We start from the raw sequence: 17,575 nt of genomic DNA on the forward strand, positions 1-17,575 counted from the left end.
CTTAGCAACAATTGTAAAACACAAACACACACAGTTTTTTTTTTCGAGATGGAGTTTCACTCTCATTGCCCAAGCTGGAGCGCAATGGCACAATCTCGGTTCAGTGCAACCTCCGCCTCCCAGGTTCAAGTGATTCTCCTGCCTCAGCCTCCCAAATAGCTGGGATGAACAGGCACACGCCACCAAGTCTGGCTAATTGTTTTGTATTTTTAGTAGAAACGGGGTTTCACCATGTTAGCCAGGCTGGTCTCGAACTCCTGACCTCAGATGGTCCACCCACCTCAGCTTCCCAAAGTGCCAGGATTACAGGATTACAGGCCACCACGCCCAGCCCACGGTGTGTGTGTTTTGTTTTGTTGTGTTTTTTTTTTTTTTTTTTTTTTTTGAGACGGAGTCTTGCTCTGTCACCCAGGCTGGAGTGCAGTGGCGCGATCTCCCCTCACTACAAGCTCTGCCTCCCGAGTTCACACCATTCTCTTGCCTCAGCCTCCCGAGTAGCTGGGACTACAGGCGCCCACCACCACGCCCGGCTAATTTTTTGTATTTTTAGTAGAGACGGGATTTCACCATGTTAGCCAGGATGGTCTTGATCTCCTGACCTCATGATCCGCCCACCTCGGCCTCCCAAAGCGCTGGGATTACAGGCGTAAGCCACCGCGCCCGGCCACCATGTGTTTTTAAATTACCTGGTTTGGTGACACATCTGTGGAAGACAATGATATGAACGTCTTCTCTAAAGTTTCAGGCAAAGAGTGGTGCATATCCTTTTCCTCTAGTTTCCAGTAAGTCAATCCTGATGTGCACAAATACACAGAATAGAAAAGAGTGAGAAAAAAACAAAAATGCTTTCTAGAATAACATTTCTACCTAAAGGAAATTAAATATGGGAAGAAATTAATTTTGGGTTAAAGTAATTTGAATTTTGATGGAAAAAAGTTATCTAAATTCCTTATTATGTAAGAGTCCTAACTGGATGCAAATGTTTAAAACTGAAATATAAAAAGTCAAGATGAGTTGGTACAATTTAAAATACACATTTTTGGCCAGGCACGGTAGCTCACGCCTGTAATCCCAGCCCTTTGGGAAGCTGAGGCAGGAGGATTACCTAACGTCAGGAGTTTGAGACCAGCCTGGCCAACGTGGTGAAGCCCCATCTCTACTAAAAATCCAAAAATCAGCCAGGTGTGGTGGCACACACTGTAATACCAGCTACTTGGGAGGCTGAGGCATGAGAATCGCTTGAACCCAGGAGACAGAGGTTGTAGTGAGCTGAGATGGTGCCAGTGCACTCCAGCCTGAGTGACAGAGTGAGTGACAGAGTCTCAAAAAAAAATTAAAATAATAATAATAAAATAAATTTTTTTATTTTTTGAGACAGGGTCTCACTTTGTCACCCAGGAGTGCAGTGGTGCCATCTCAGTCCACTGTGGTCTCTTTTTTTGAGACAGAGTCTCGCTCTGTTGCCCAAGATGGAATGCAGTGGAGTGATCTCGGCTCATTGCAACCTCCGCCTCCCGTGTTCAAGCGATTCTCCTGCCTCAGCCTCCTGAGTAGCTGGAATTACAGGCATGTGCCACCATAACCAGCTAATTTTTGGTTTGTTTTTTCTTTTTTTTTTTTTTTGAGACAGAGTCTCACTCTGTTGCCCAGGCTGGAGTGCAATGGCGCGAGCTCGGCTCACTGCAACCTCCGCCTCCCAGGTTCAAGTGATTCTCCTGCCTCAGCCTCCTGAGTAGCTGAGGTTACAGGCATGCACCATCACGCCCTGCTAATTTTTGTATTTTTAGTAGAGACAGGGTTTTGCCATTTTGGCCAGACTGGTCTCGAACTCCTGACCTCAAGTGATCTGCCTGCCTCGGCCTCCCAAAATGCTGGGAAAACAGGTATGAGCCACCGTGCCCAGACTAATTTTTGTATTTTTAGTAGAGATGGGGCTTCACCATGTTGGCCAGGCTGGTCTCAAACTCCTGATCTCAAGTGATCCTCCCGCCTCGGCCTCCCAAAGTGCTGGGATTATAGGCATGGGCCACTGCGCCCAGCCCAGCTCACTAGAGTCTCAACCTTCCAGGTTCAAGACATCCTCCTGCCTTAGCCCCACAAGAAGCTGGGACTACAGGCACACACCACCAAGCCCTGCTAATTTTTTTGGTACTTTTAGTAGAGACAGGGTTTGGCCATGTTACCCAGGCTGGTCTCGAACTCCAGAGCTCAAGCAATCCACCCTCCTCGGCCTCCCAAAGTGCTAGGATTACAGTTGTGAGCTACCAGGTCCAGCCTTAAAATATATTTTAAAATAGACAATTTCTTTTTTTTTTTTTTTCCTTCTGAGACAGGGCCTCCATCTGTCACCCAGTCTGGAGTACAGTAGTGCAATCACAGCTCACTACAGCCCTGACCTCCCGAGCTCAAGCCATCATTCCCTTTCAGCCTCCCAAGTAGCTGGGACTATAAACTCACACCACTGCACCCAGCTAATTTTTGTATTTTGTGTAGAGACGAAGTTTTGCTATCTTGCCCAGGCTGGTCTCAACCTCCTGGGGTCAGGTGATCTGCCCACCTTGGCTTCCCAAAGTGCTGGGATCACAGGTGTGAGCCACCATGCCCAGCTGACGATTTCTTTGTGAGTAGTATAGACATATAGAATCAATGTAAATAATTCAAATGTTTATTGAGTACCTATAGTGCCAGGCTGGGGAGGCAGGAGGAGTGAGACATGAAAAGTAAGTAAATCATGCAGTATATAGGTGGTAAGCACTCTGATGAGATTTTAAAATAGGATAAAGGGGATATGTAGTGGGGGGTGGGATGGGCAGGCACTATTTTTGAATCAGGTGAACAGGGTTGGCTACTGAGAGGATAATTAAGAGGGCATCAGCCATTTTAGCCATGTATGAGGGAGCTCCCTCATACAGGGAAAAGAACATTTCAAGTATGGAAAACAGCCAATGCAAAAGTCCTAAAACCTATCTGGGACATTTGAGCAGACAATCTCCCTTCTCATCAAAGAAATGGACAGAGCACAGCCAGGCACAATGACTCACGCCTGTAATCCCAGCACTTTGGGAGGCTGAGGCGGGCAGATCACCTGAGGTGGGCAGATCACCTGAGGTCAGGAGTTGAAGACCAGCCTGACCAACATGGAAAAACTCTATCTCTACTAAAAATACAAAATTAGCTGGGCATGGTAGTGCATGCCTGTAATCCCAGCTTGGGAAGCTGAAGGCTGAGGCAGAAAAATCACTTGAACCTGGCAAGCAGAGGTTACAGTAAGCCGAGATCACACCATCGCACTCCAGCCTAGGCAACAAGAGCAAAACTCTGTCTCAAAAAAAAAAAAAAAAAAAAAAAGGGACAGAGTACAATCCCCAGCCTACAATGGTTGACTTTTTTTTTTTTACTTTATCATGGTGCAAAAGCGATATGCAGTCAGTAGAAACCATACTTTGAGTACCCATATGACCATTCTGTTATTCTTTTTTTTTTTTTGAGACAGAGTCTGGCTCTGTCGCCCAGGCTGGAGTGCAGTGGCACAATCTCGGCTCACTGCAAGCTCTGCCTCCTGGGTTCACGCCATTCTCCTGCCTCAGCCTCTAGAGCAGCTGGGATTACAGGTGGCCGCCACCAAGCCCAGCTAATTTTTTGTATTTTTAGTAGAGACGGGGTTTCACTGTATTAGCCAGGATAGTCTCGATCACCTGACCTCGTGATCCGCCCGACCTGGCCTCCCAAAGTGCTGGGATTACAAGCATGAGCCACCGCGCCTGGCTGACCATTCTGTTTTTCACTCTCAGTGTTCAATAAAGTATATGAAATAATCAATACTTTATTACAAAATACTTTGTGTTAGATAATTTTGCCCAACTGTGGGCTAATGTAAGTGTTCTGAGCACATTTAATGTACACTAGGCTAAGCTATGATGTTTAATAAGCTAGGTGTACTAAATGCATTTTCAATTTTTTTTTTCTTGAGACAAAGTCTTGGTGTTGCCCAGGCTGGAGTGCAGTGGTGTGATCATGGCTCACTGCAGCCTTGACCTCCCAGACTCAAGCAATCTTCCCATTTCAGCTTTCCAAGTAGTTAGCACTACAGGCGCATCACCATCCCTGGCTAATTTTTTGACTCTTTTGTAGAGATGGGGTCTCAACTTGTTGCTCAAGTTGGTCTCAAACTCATGGCCTCAAGCGATCCTCATACCTTGGACTCTCAAAGTGCTGGGATTATAGGCATGAGCCACTGTGCCCAGCCCATTTTCAACTTATGATATTTTCAATTTATGGTGGGTTTATCAGGACATAACCCCATTGTAATTCGAGGAACAATTCAGTATAAAGTGAGGTCAAAGAAGTAACAGGGCTAGGTTGTTAGGCACTGTGGGCCCCTGTAAGGACTCTGTGAACAACAGGGTTTGGAGAGGAGGAGTCACATGATGTGACTTAACTTTTCAGAGGATCACTTTGTCTACTATGTTGAGAACAGACTGAAGTGTGCAAGAGTGGAAGTGGGGAGGCTGGTTAGGAAGACAGTAGCAACCCAGGTGACAGATGAGAGAACACTCTTAGGCTAGAAGCTGTGGAGGTGGTAAGAAGTGGTGGGATTCTAGAAAGATTTGTAAGGCAAAGCTAATTCATCCTGATGAATTGGATGTGGGATATGGAAAAAAAATAAAGTCTGTATATAAAGCCATTAAGATTGGAATAAGCTCACCATGGAGTGTAAAGGATGGCTCAGAGGGTTTGAATTTAATTCATTTTGGACTACCTGAAAAAGGTTGATGATTTTTACAGCTGTTCAAAACAACTGCAAAAGTACTTCTTTATTCTCTTTACAGGTCTTGTAACATAAATTAAGACAAGAAAGAAAGGTGGCTGGACATGGTGGCTGAAGCCTGTAATCCCAGCACTTTGAGAAACCGAGGCTGGTGGATTGCTTGCACCCAGGAGTTCAAAACCAGCTGAGGCAACATGGCGAAACCCTGTCTCTACAAAAAAATACAAAAGGTAGCTGGGCATGGTGACACCGCCTGTTGTCCCAGCTATTCTTGGGAAGCTGAGGTGGGAGGATCACTTGAGCCCAGGAGGCTGAGGCTGCAGTGAGCTGTGATCGCACCACTGCACCCCAGCCTGGGTGACAGAGTGAGACCCTGTCTCAAAAAACAAAACAAACAAAGGTACGGCTGCTACCAGAGAACATCACAACACATAACACATTTACAAAACCATACTACTATACAGTATCATCCCATATGGAGAAATGTAGGCAAGTTGTTTTTTAAAAATAATGCTCTAAAAATCTAAGTACCTTCCTCTGAGTGTTATGTAGTTTAGGTTAAAAAAAATAAAAATGTAAGTATCATACCTGTTCCTGAATCAGACATCCAAGCATTTGGAGTTTCATCTGGTTTACTGAGGTAAAAAGCACGAGGATGTGTAGCAGCAGCAAAATCAGACTACAAGAAAGAAAACTATTGATTGACAGCTAAAAGTCATTAGGCACAATCTGCTGACCCAAGAAATGAGAGCCAGGCCTCAAACCAGGTGGGGAGAAACCTTCAGAGGGTTCAAAGAAGAAAGCCTGGCCAGGCGCGGTAGCTCATGCCTATGATCCCAGCACTTTGGGAGGCCGAGGCGGGTGGATCACGAGCTCAAAAGTTCGAAAACAGCCTGGTCAAGATGATGAAACCCCGTCTCTACTAAAAATACAAAAATTAGCCGGGCGCAGTGGCGGGTGCCTATAATCCCAGCTACTCGGCAGGCTGACGCAGGAGAATCACTTGAACCTGGGAGGCAGAGGTTGCAGTAAGCCGAGATCGTGCCACTGCACTCTAGCCTGGGCAACAGAGCAAGACTCTGTCTCAAACAAAAAAAAAAAAAAAAAAAAGAAGAAAGCCTGATTTCCCCATGGTTACAAGAATGCTAACTGATAGGAATTCACTGTTGCAGATTTTTTTTTTTGCCTGTGTAATTTACAAAAGTTTATTTCGGTTCTCTGTGGAGCTGGAAGGAGAAAAATGGGGGCAGGTATTATTTCGTGAGTTCAGACCTAAAATGTATTTATAATTTGCCATTTACTTCCAAAACAAATTTGAAGTGCCTAGAATTAAAGTCATTTAGTATAAAAATTAATGTAAAAGCTCTAACAATTCATTTTTATCATAATTACAATAAATCAGATTAACTCTAAAAACCATAAATCAATAATATGAGCCTTAAGTAGTAGACTACTTCCTATATACAAACAATTGGTTAGTAGTCCCTGCTTACTTATCAATTCTAGTAAAAATTCTGAACAAATCAATCCTCACATCTCTGACACTGTCGCAAGAAATGTGTTTCCAGAGATATGTGATGAGAATATTTCTATCAGAATTTTTCTTATCAGGTCCCTCATGAAACTTTTAATTCCTGTAAAGAGTATGTAACCATCCATGAACCCATTGCCAAAGTAAAAGCACACTGAAATAACACTACCTACAAAGATGGGGAATTAACACATGAGCCTTATAAGGCACCACTTATTTTCTTTCTCATCAAGGAAGAAATTCCACCTGTTTGAATTTGTCTCACTACTTAAGACCAAGAGAAGGCCGGGCGCGGTGGCTCACGCCTATAATCCCAGCACTTTGGGAGGTCAAGGCGGGCAGATCACGAGGTCAGGAGATTGGGATTATCCTGGCTAACATGGTGAAACCCCGTCTCTACTAAAAATACAAAAAATTAGCCGGGCGTGGTGGTGGGGGTGTATTGAATGGCTTTTCTAGAGCTACCAATATAGTACTAAACGGCTTTTCTAGAATAAAACTAGCAACACAGTACTAAAGGGCTTTCCTAGACCACAGATGCTTTTGTGGTTCATAGAGCTTCATTTACCTTCACTTCCCTCCTCTTCAATATAAATCTGAAAAAGTACAAAGAATGGTGATATCAGGAAGCCTAAATTGAAGAAATAAAATTTATTGAAAGAGGAATAAATAATGCCTTATGAAGGCTGTAGGACGATCTTCTTATGACCTCTTTAATAGATCTTTTTCATAGGATGACAAAAAGACCATGTTCAGGATAAGACATGGCCAGTTTCTAAAGGTATTGGGTTTGTAGAGGGACCTGATTTTGCCATTTCAATGTGTTATACTAAACAATGCTATTCTGTGACAAATTTAGAGCAATAAGGGCTATACAGGCATATTAAAAATTATCTGGCCAGGCACAGTGGCTCATGCTTGTAATCTCAGCATTTGGGGAGGCCAAGGCAAGAGGATCACTTGAAGCCAGGAGTTTGAGACCAGCCTGGGCAACATAATGAGACCTTGTCTCTACAAAAATATATTTTAAAAAAATTTCTTTGGGCCAGGCACAGTGGCTCACGTCTATAATCCCGGCACTTTGGGAGGCTGAGGTGGTTGGATCACTTGAGGTCTGGCCAGCCTAACCAACATGGCGAGACCCCATCTCTACTAAAAATACAAAAATAAGCCAGGCGTGGTGGCACGCGCCTATAGTCCCAGCTAATCGAGAGGCCGAGGCAGGAGAATCGCTTGAACCCAGGAGACAGAGATTGCAGTGAGCTGAGATTATGTCACTGCAACCCAGCCTGGACAACAGAGCAAGACTCCATGTCAATAAATAAATAAATAAATAAATAAATAAATGAAATGTTTAAAATCTTAATTATCTGAAACTCAAATTTAAATAATTTTTTAAAAAACCTTACTCAATATCTATAATCTTTTAATTAAAGTAGCTGCTAGGTTAGCAAAAGGGCCATACAGAATTTCAACATTTAATCTCTCACAATTTGGATTATAATTCAGAACTGTTCAAATTTCAACCTTTTTTTTTTAGACAGAATCTCGCTCTTTTGCCAGGCCGGAGTGCAATGGCGTGATCTTGGCTCACTGCAACCTCTGTCTCCCCAGTTCAAGTGATTCTCCTGCCTCAGCCTCCCAAGTAGCTGGGACTACAGGCGCATGCTACCACACCCGGCTAAGTTTTGTATTTTTAGTTAGAGACGGGGTTTCACCATGTTGACCAGGATGGTCTCGATCTCTTGACCTCGTGAACTGCCCACCCCGGCCTCCCAAAGTGCTGGGATTACAGGCATGAGCCACTTGGCCCAGCCTCAACTTTTAAGATTACAGTATTACTTCTTACAATTTAATAATAATATAAATTATTTGAAAGTTTATTTTAAACAATTAAATGGATTACTCTCTGGCTAAATGTAAACATTTGCAGTACAAAGAGAAATAGGACCTTTGCAAATGATTCATTTTCATAATATTTTATCCTTTATTAGCTTTGATTTCTAGCCTACTAAAGAAGAAACACTTACAGCAAATCATTATTTCTAATCCTCTGAAACACCAAAAGAAAGATGCATAAATGGGCCGAGCGTGGTGGCTCATGCCTATAATCCCTGCACTTTGGGAGGCCAAGGTGGGTGGATCACCTGAGGTCAGGAGTTCAAGAGCAGCCTGGCCAACATGGTGAAACCCCGTCTCTACTAAAAATACAAAAAATTAGCCGGGCGTGGTGGCGTGTGCCTGTAGTCCCAGCTACTTGGGAGGCTGAGGCAGGAGAATGGCGTGAACCCGGGAGGCGGAGCTTGCAGTGAGCCAAGATTGTGCCACTGCACTCCAGCCTGGGTGACAGAGCGAGACTCCGTCTCAAAAAAAAAAAAAAAAATTGGCCAGGCATGGTGGCACACGACTGCACCACCATGTACCACCTGTACCACCACAGGTGCTTGGGAGGATGAGACAGGAGAATCGCTTGAACCTGGGAGGCAGAAGTTGAAGTGAGCCGAGATCACGTCATTGCACTCCAGTCTGGGCCATAAGAGCGAAACTCCGTCTCAAAACAACAACAACAAAAAAAATGTATAAATGAACAAATTAACAATACAAAAGAAAGGGCACAAGAGTTTTGTTCATGAGCGTGTACTAAACCCACATAATCATCAGTACTGGAGCCCGCAGGGAAAGTGACTAGTCACCTACTTTCTCAATTGGTGTCTTCTTACTTTGCTCATTTCCTTGTTTAGATCTTGAACCTCCATCTTCTACATGTGCTCTCTTTGGTTGGTTCTGCTTCAGTTTTTGTGCCCATGATGTTATAGCATTACTATTTAAGAAGAGAAAACCAAAATTACTTTTTTTTTTTTTGTTTTGAGACAGAGTCTCGCTGTGTCGCCCAGGCTGGAGTACGGTGGCGCAATCTCAGTTCACTGCAACCTCCATCTCCTAGGTTCAAGCAATTCTCGTGCCTCAGTCTCCTGAATAGCTGGGATTACAGACGCACTACCACGCCCAGCTAATTTTTGTATTTTTACTAGAGATGGGGTTTCACCATGTTGGCCAGACTGGTCTCAAACTCCTGACCTCTGCCCACCTCAGCCTCCCAAAGTGCTGGGATTACAGGCATGAGCCACCACACTGGGTTCCAAAATTATTTCTTTAGATACTGTACTTCACATATAAAGCTAACCACCAGTTGCTTTCAGTTGTTGTTGTGTGTGTGGTTTTTGTTTGTTTGTTTGTTTGTTTTTTAGAGACCCTCTCTGTCACCCAGGCTAGAATGCAGTGGCAGTGGTGCAATGACAGCTCACTGCAGTCTGACCTTTCTCAGCTCAGGTGATCCTCCCACCTCAGCCTCCCAAGTAGCTGGGACCACAGGTGGCCACCACCACACCCAGCTAATTTTTCTATTTTTTTTGTAGAGACAGGGTCTTGCCATGTTGCTCAGGCTGATCTCGAACTCCTGGGCTCAAGTGATCCACCTGTCTCAGCCTCTCAAAATGCTGGGATTATAAGTGTGAGCCACTGCGCCCAGCCAGTTGTTTTTTCTACTAGAGGTAAGACAATGAATTTTTATTAATTCACCTACATTACTTTTTTCAATTTCTTATTATCAAAGACAAAGTAAACAAAAAGACTAACAGTGACAGGCCTGGCGCAGTGGCTCACGCCTGTAATCCCAGCACTTTGGGAGGCTGAGGCGGGCGGATCACAAGGTCAGGAGATCAAGACCATCCTGGCTAACATGGTGAAACCCCGTCTCTACTAAAAGCTACTCAGGAGGCTGAGGCAGGAGAATGGTGTGAACCCGGGAGGCAGAGCTTGCAGTGAGCCGAGATCGCGCCACTGCACTCCAGCCTGGGCAACAGAGCGAGACTCCGTCTCAAAAAAAAAAAGACTAACAGTGACTAATAATACAAAAAGTCTGTAGCCATAGACTAGAACAAAAACCACCACATTTGCCCTTCCAAGTGCTAAATGTATCTCTACAATGAGACTGTATTTGTTGGCATAAATCAATCATTATACTTGAACATACATAAGATTTGTGTTGCTTTAGATGACACAATTCAGGGACATGAAACTAAAAACTTGGGATAAATTATGAAATTTTTAAGGATTATTTGTTTTACAAACATTCAGTCACAGTTTAATAAAAAGCCTCCTTTGTCATGAAATGTCACTAAATTTATAAAAATTCTTCTTATACATAAAAAACATTCAGGCTGGGTGCAGTGGTTCACGCCTGTAATCCCAGCACTTCGGGAGGCCAAGGTGGGCATATGTTGTAAGACTACTAAACTCTCAGGAGTTCGAGACCAGCCTGGCCAACACGGTGAAACCCTGTCTCTACTAAAAATACAAAAATTAGCCGGACGTGGCGGTACATGCCTGTAGTCCCAGCTACTCAGGAGGCTGAGGCAGGAGAATCATATGAACCTGGGAGGTAGAGGTTGCAGTGAGCTGCGATCGCACCACTGCACTCCAGCCTGAATGACAGAGCGAGACTCCATCTCAAAAAATAAATAAAAACAGAACAAAAGAAACAAACAAAAACATTCAGCAGCATACAGACTAGAAAAAAGAAAATAAAAACATAAAATTGGGGCCAGGCACGGCGGCTCACACCATAATCCCAGCACTTTGGGAGGCTGAGGTGGGCACATCACCTGAGGTCAGGAGAGAGACCAGCCTGGCCAACACAGCGGAACTCTGTCTCTACTGAAAATACAAAAATTAGCCGGGTGTGGTGGCCCACACCTGTAGTCCCAGCTACTCAGGAGACTTAAGGCAGGAGTATCACTTGAACCAGGGAGGCAGAGGTTGCAGTGAGCTGAGATTGCGCCACTGCACTCCAGCCTGGGAGACAAGAGCAAGACTCCATATCAAAAAAAACAAAACATAAAATTGGGTAACCCTGTATATAATTTTTGGTTTCAGCTGGACATGGTAACATAGCACGCGCTCATAGTCCTAGCTACTCAGGAGGATCACTTGAGCCCAGGAATTTTAGGCTGCAGTGAGCTATGATTGCACCACGGCACACCAGCTTGGGCAACAAAGCAAGACCCCCACCTTTAAAAAAAAAAAATTGTGGCCGGGCGCGGTGGCTCACACCTGTAATCCCAGCACTTTGGGAGGCAGAGGCGGGCAGATCACAAGGTCAGGAGATCGAGACCATCCTGGCTAACACAGTGAAACCCCGTCTCTACTAAAAATACAAAAAATTAGCCTGGCGTGGTGGCGGGTGCCTGTAGTCCCAGCTACTCAGGAGACTGAGGCAGAAGAATGGCGTGAACCCGGGAGGCGGAGCTTGCAGTGAGCCGAGATTGCGCCACTGCACTCCAGCCTGGGCGACAGAGCGAGACTCCGTCTCAAAAAACGAAAAAAAATTGTTCAAATTACATGAACATGTGTGACAAACTTCCACTATTGATACAGTCCTGTCTGCTAAAAATATCTCTTCTATTTTCTGGCAAAGCTTCCAACCTTAAGAGTTTAGTAGTCTTACAACATTACAGATGGGAAGAAAGTCAATGTCATTAGAATATAGTGTGCTTTGTTTATTTCCATTTTCTACAGGCAATGAACTGATAAATGTTCAAATACATCTCATTCTATTATAGTGCATTAAAAGGAACACTAGATTCTAAATGTAATAAACTCCCTTCAAATGATAGAAATTCTACTTACCTATTTGTTTTCCCACTGTATACTTCAGAAACCTTATTTTCACCAAGAAAATTATGTTCAAATTCACCAGGAGAAATGGATACATCTTCCTTTAAAGACACATGACACTCTTCAGGAGTCTGTATATAAAAATTCTCATTTTTCACACCATCTACAAGTGACTCAGCCGGCACCACAGGTGCTACATACTGTCCTTTGGGAACATCTACGTGCTCCATGAACTCCTTAGGGTCTTTAGATTTGTACAGATTTAATTCTGAGATACAAAAGGTGCCATATCCACTGCTTACTGAGCAACTATCCACATTGCAGTCTGGTTGTGACGTGGACATTTCTTGCTGTATTTCAAGTTCTGTGGATTCAGGATAATGGATAACAGATTCATTTCTCTCACTGCTTAGAGAAAAAAAACCCATTTGACTTTCCGAAGATACTTGTTTGTTTGAAGAATTTCCTTCACAGGAAGCCAAGGAAGCACTACTAGTCTGTAATTTGACTAAATTTTTTATCTCCTCCTGTATATGCTGGAAATAAAAAGTTATAGATTTGGGTAAGAAAGTATATTAAACATCATATTTTTATGACTGTTACAAGAATATCATGTTTCAAAATATGATGAGATATTATTCTAAAGATAATGTGATACTTTATCTTTAGTTTATAAACAAAATTGAGGCTGGTGGCCAGGCACAGTGGCTCACGCCTGTAATCCCAGCACTTTGGGAGGCCGAGGTGGGCAGATCACAAGGTCAGGAGCTCAAGACCAGCTTGGCCAACACGGTGAAACTCTGACTCTACTAAAAATTAGCCAGACACGGTGGTGCGCATCTGTAATTCCAGCTACTCAGGAGGCTGAGGCAGGAGAATTTCTTGAACCCAGGAAGCAGAGGTTGCAGTCAGCTAAAATCATGTCACTGCACGCCAGCCTGGGTGACAGAGTGAGACCTTGTCTCAAAAAAAAAAAAAATTGATATAACTTATTGTTTTTTCTTACAAATATAAAAAAGGATGCTGGGTGTGGTGGCTCACGCCTGTAATCCCAGCACTTTGGGAGGCCAAGGCGGGCAGATCAAGAGGTCAGGAGTCCCAGACCAGCCTGGCCAACATGGTTGGTACTAAAAATACAAAAATTAGCCAGGTATGGTGGCACACACCTGTATTCCCAGCTACTCAGGAGGCTGGAGCAGGAGAATTGCTTGAACCTGGGAGGCGGAGTTTGCAGTGAGCCAAGACCGTGCCATTGCACTCCAGCCTGGGCAACAGAGTGAGACTCCATCTCAAAAAAAATAAATAAAAATAAAAGTAAAAAAGGGCTGGGCAGGAGGCCGAGGTGGGTGGATCACCTGAGGTCAGGAGTTTGAGACCAGCCTAGTGAACATGGCGAAACCCGTCTCTACTAAAAATACCAAAATTAGCCGGGCGTGTTGGCAGGTGCCTGTAATCTCAGCTACTCGGGAGGCTGAGGTAGAAGAATGGCTTGAACCCAGGAGGCAGAGGTTGTAGTGAGCTGAGATCAAGCCACTGCACTCCAACCTGGGCGACAAGAGTGAGACTCCATTTCTATATATGTGTGTGTGTGTATATATATATGTGTGTGTGTATGTGTGTGTATATGTACGTATGTATATGTATATAAAAAAGGAATCAATGTAAATGGTAACTTACTTGAATTTGGTTGTGAAACTGCTCCTGCTGGGCAACTATCTGTTCTTGGCATTGTTTTTCCACCAAATTGAATAGCTGTAACCACCTGGTCTATTAAATTATAAAATATGTTAGTTAAAAATAATTTTTTGACTTAACATTTCACAGAACAATTCCTCCAGTGTAAAAGAGCCCTTTTTAGGTCATGATCCATCCCAAATCCCAAGAGCCATCAGCACTCTCATAGCTAGAGTATGCTGGCGCGCCACACCAAGAGAGCAGGGAGTTCTACAGAAGGCTACGTTCAGCCTCAAGGCTGGGAGACTTTCAGCCACAGACCACATGCAGCAATACACAACATCAGGAAGTGGCTATGAAAACTAACTGCCTGCGTAAAGCCTTTCAGCATCTTTCCACTCCTAAGCTCTCCTTAGACGGCTCTGCACTGTCTGGCTCCTACGCACCTCTCCACATCATCCCAGCCCTCTGTCCTTTGCTGGCTACGCACCTGCCTCACGGGCATCCTCTGTTTGTGAGCATGCCAAAACTGTCTCCCACCTCACAGCTGAGCACCTGATGTGCCCACCACCTCGCGAGCTCTTGCACAGCTTTCACCATGACTGCTGTCTTCCCACCCTGCAATTTCAGCCTAATTGTCATCTTCTCAAACCATCCTAACAGTTCCTTTCTTTCTTGTCATCCTATTTATTTCCTTCATAGTATTTGCCACATCAGAAAGTCTCCTAAATGTTCACTTTGTGAACTCTGTCTCCTACCCCTGCCCCACTCTAACTCCAAGCTCTCCACTAAAAACTCGTGGGGTCCTGGACAAATTAATTTGTACCTCAGTTTCCTACTTTATAAAATGGGAATAATAATATCTCATAGATGGCTAAAAGGATTAAGTTTTATTTATTTATTTATTTATTTTTTTGAGACAGAGTCTCTTGTTCTCTCACCCAGGCTGGAGTGCAGTGGCATGATCTGGGCTCACTGCAACCTCCGCCTCCCGTGTTCAAGCAATTCTCGTGCCTCAGCCTCCCAAGTAGCTGAGATTACAGACATGTGTCACCATGTTCGGCTAATTGCTAATTTTTATATATATATATATATATATATATATATATATATATTTTTTTTTTTTTTTTTTTTTTTTTTTTTTTTGAGACAGAGTCTTGCTCTGTCGCCCAGACTGGAGTGCAGTGTCATGATCTCGGCTCACTGCAAGCTCTGCCTCCTGGGTTCACGCCATTCTCCTGCCTCAGCCCCCAAGTAGCTGGGACTACAGGCACCCGCCACCACGCCCGGCTAATTTTTTTGTATTTTTAGTGGAGACGGGGTTTCACCGTGTTAGCCAGGATGGTCTCAATCTCCTGACCTCATGATCCGCCTGCCTCGGCCTCCCAAAGTGCTGGGATTACAGGCGTGAGCCACTGCACCCAGCCGAATTTTCATATTTTTTAGTAGAGACACGGTTTCACCATGTTGGCCAGGCTGTTCTCGAACTCCTGACCTCAAGTGATCCACCCACCTCGGTCTCCCAAAGTGCTGGGATTACAGGCCTAAGTTTTAAATTTAAATATGATGCAGTGATCTCAATGGGGAAGGAACTCCATGTTGGAAATCTGTGAGGTCACGGTCATGACAAAGCTGGGGGGACATCACTGGCATTTAGTGGGCAGGGTCCAGGCATGCAGATCATAGGGCAGTCCCCCATGATGAAGAATTGTCCTGTGTCCATTTTATGTTATAAAACAATAAATATTTTGCACAGTATTCATAACATCAAAACAAACTTAAGTTTCAAAATCTCATGAGAAGTTGGTCACCCTTTCAGAAAAGCATGTCACCAGTGGAGGTGCTATACACAATACCTGGATCATCAACACACCATAGCTATATTGATCTGTGTTCAGCTGCTGAATTCACAGTGAGTACATACAGGTAAACATGACTACTTCATTATGTCTTCTAATGAACATGTGCCTGACATGGATATATCCAAATACATGTTATTTTACTGTAAATTTTTTATTTCTCCTTTATGTCACATTTAGGATAGTATATTGATTTTTTAAAGTGGGTAAAGGTAGGTTATATTACCTATGAATTTCATTTCAGGATAATATAAATTGATGTTATTTTGAAAGCTGTTATAAAAACAGAGCTCAGAGGCTGGGCACAGCGGCTCATGCCTGTAATTCCAGCACTTTGGGAGGCCAAGGTGGGTGGATCATTTGAATTCATGAGTTCAAGACTAACCTGGGCAACATAGCAAAACCTTGTCTCAACAAAAAATGCAAAAATTAGCTGGGCATGGTGGTGTGCACCTGTAGTCCCAGCTACTTGGGAAGCTGAGGTGGGAGGATGGCTTGAGCCCAAGAGGTTGAAGGTACAGTGAACAGAGATTGTGCCACTGTACTCCAGCCTGGATGACAGAATGAGACCCTATTTCAAAAAAAAAGAAAAAAAAAGAAAGAAAAGAGAGAGAATGAAAGAGGAGAAAAAGAAACAAAGAAAAGGAAGGAAGGAAGAAAGGAAGGGAGGGAGGGAGGGGGTGGGAGGGAGGGGAGAGGAGAGGTGGGGCAGGGAGTATATTCTGATTCTGACTTAAGATGCTAATGTCAAAAAAAAAAAAGGTTGATTTCTAATTATCAAAAGTAACAATTTCTAGTTAAACACAAATTTTCCAGAAGTTAAAATACATTGTGGCAATGCCTCCTTTGTCCTAAAGCATGTTAATTCAGTTATCAAAGCTAATGAGGGCTAGCCACGGTGGCTCATGCCTGTAATCCCAGCACTTTGGGAAGCCAAATCAGGCAGATTACCTGAGGTCAGGAGTTCGAGACCAGCCTGGCCAACATGGCTAAACCCCTTCTCTACTAAAAATACAAAAATTAGCTGGGCATGGTGGCGCTCGCCTGTGATCTCAGCTACTCGGGAGACTGAGGCAGGAGAATCACTTGAACCTGGGAGGCAGTGGTGGCAGTGAGCCGAGATCGCACCATAGCACTCCAGCCTGGGCAACAGAGCAAGACTCTGTCTCAAAAACAAACAAACAAATAAACAAAAAGCTAATGAGTAGATACATTAAGGGAAGCATTTAATATACTTAATAAAACATTCCATTTTTAATTGCATTTGCATGGGCATTTTTAAAGGTCTTTCACGTTAGTGCATACTGATTATTATATGCAAACAAGCATAAAGTATAAAAACTGAAAACTCAATTTTTTAAGCATATAATAATACTTTTTTATAATTTCAATAATTATGGATAATGGATATAAATAATTACACTTAGCAGTTGCTGCTATCGAATTCTTAAACCAGGTAATCTTTCATTTCGCTTACTCTACATTCTGAAAAATAACACAAATTATGCTTCTAAAAGTACAATTAACGTTTAAAACAAGATCTAGTGCTTTCTAAGAATTAATAATGGTTTAAACATTTCTATAAAAAACTATCAAATCCAGCCTTAGGAAAGTCTATCTTGAGCATTATCCTATGAAATAAAATTTATATATACGGTTTTTTTTTGTTTTTTGTTTTTTTTTACTGAGGGGGTCTTGCTATGTTGCCCAAGCAGGTCACAAACTCTGGGCACAAGCTATCCATCTCTGCCTCAAGTGCTGGGATTACAGGTTCTCTTTTTTATATATAGAGAGAGACAGGGTCTCAGTCTGTCACCCAGGCTAGAGTGTAGTGCTGTGATCATAGCTCACTGCAACCCTGACTTCCTGGGTTGAAGTGATCCTCCCACATCAGCCTCCCAAGTAGCTAGGACTACAGACACCGTGCCACCATGACCAGCTAATTTATTTATGTATTTATATTTGTAGAGACAGGGTCTCGCTATCTTGCCCAGGCTAGTCTCAAACTGCTGGCCTCAAACAAACCTCCCACCTTGGCCACCTAAAGTGCTGGGATTACAGGCGTGA

General features: G+C 43.5%; 1 protein-coding gene across 50 annotated transcripts in view; it reads right to left on the bottom strand.

The window, feature by feature from the left end:
* Window positions 1–17,575, bottom strand: part of MPHOSPH9 (M-phase phosphoprotein 9) — an 82,178-nt gene that overhangs the window by 47,473 nt on the left and 17,130 nt on the right. For 39 of the 50 annotated variants that reach the window (XR_010147829.1, XR_010147828.1, XR_010147823.1 and 36 more), the window contains 5 exons: window positions 13,653–13,742; window positions 11,988–12,511; window positions 8,997–9,120; window positions 5,357–5,447; window positions 687–793 (listed from right to left, as the gene is read on the bottom strand). Coding sequence is in view for 29 of the 50 variants with exons in the window: in XM_063785186.1 (XP_063641256.1) it covers window positions 687–793; window positions 5,357–5,447; window positions 8,997–9,120; window positions 11,988–12,511; window positions 13,653–13,742 (936 nt within the window). In the remaining 21 variants the exon portion in view is untranslated. Of the gene's footprint in view, window positions 1–686; window positions 794–5,356; window positions 5,995–8,996; window positions 9,121–11,987; window positions 12,512–13,652; window positions 13,743–17,575 lie in introns of all 50 variants that reach the window. The other 11 variants (XM_063785202.1, XM_063785212.1, XM_063785198.1 and 8 more) reach the window with 4 other exon arrangements.

The sequence above is a fragment of the Pan troglodytes genome, chromosome 10, assembly GCF_028858775.2.
Source record: "Pan troglodytes isolate AG18354 chromosome 10, NHGRI_mPanTro3-v2.0_pri, whole genome shotgun sequence".
NCBI lineage: Eukaryota > Metazoa > Chordata > Mammalia > Primates > Hominidae > Pan > Pan troglodytes.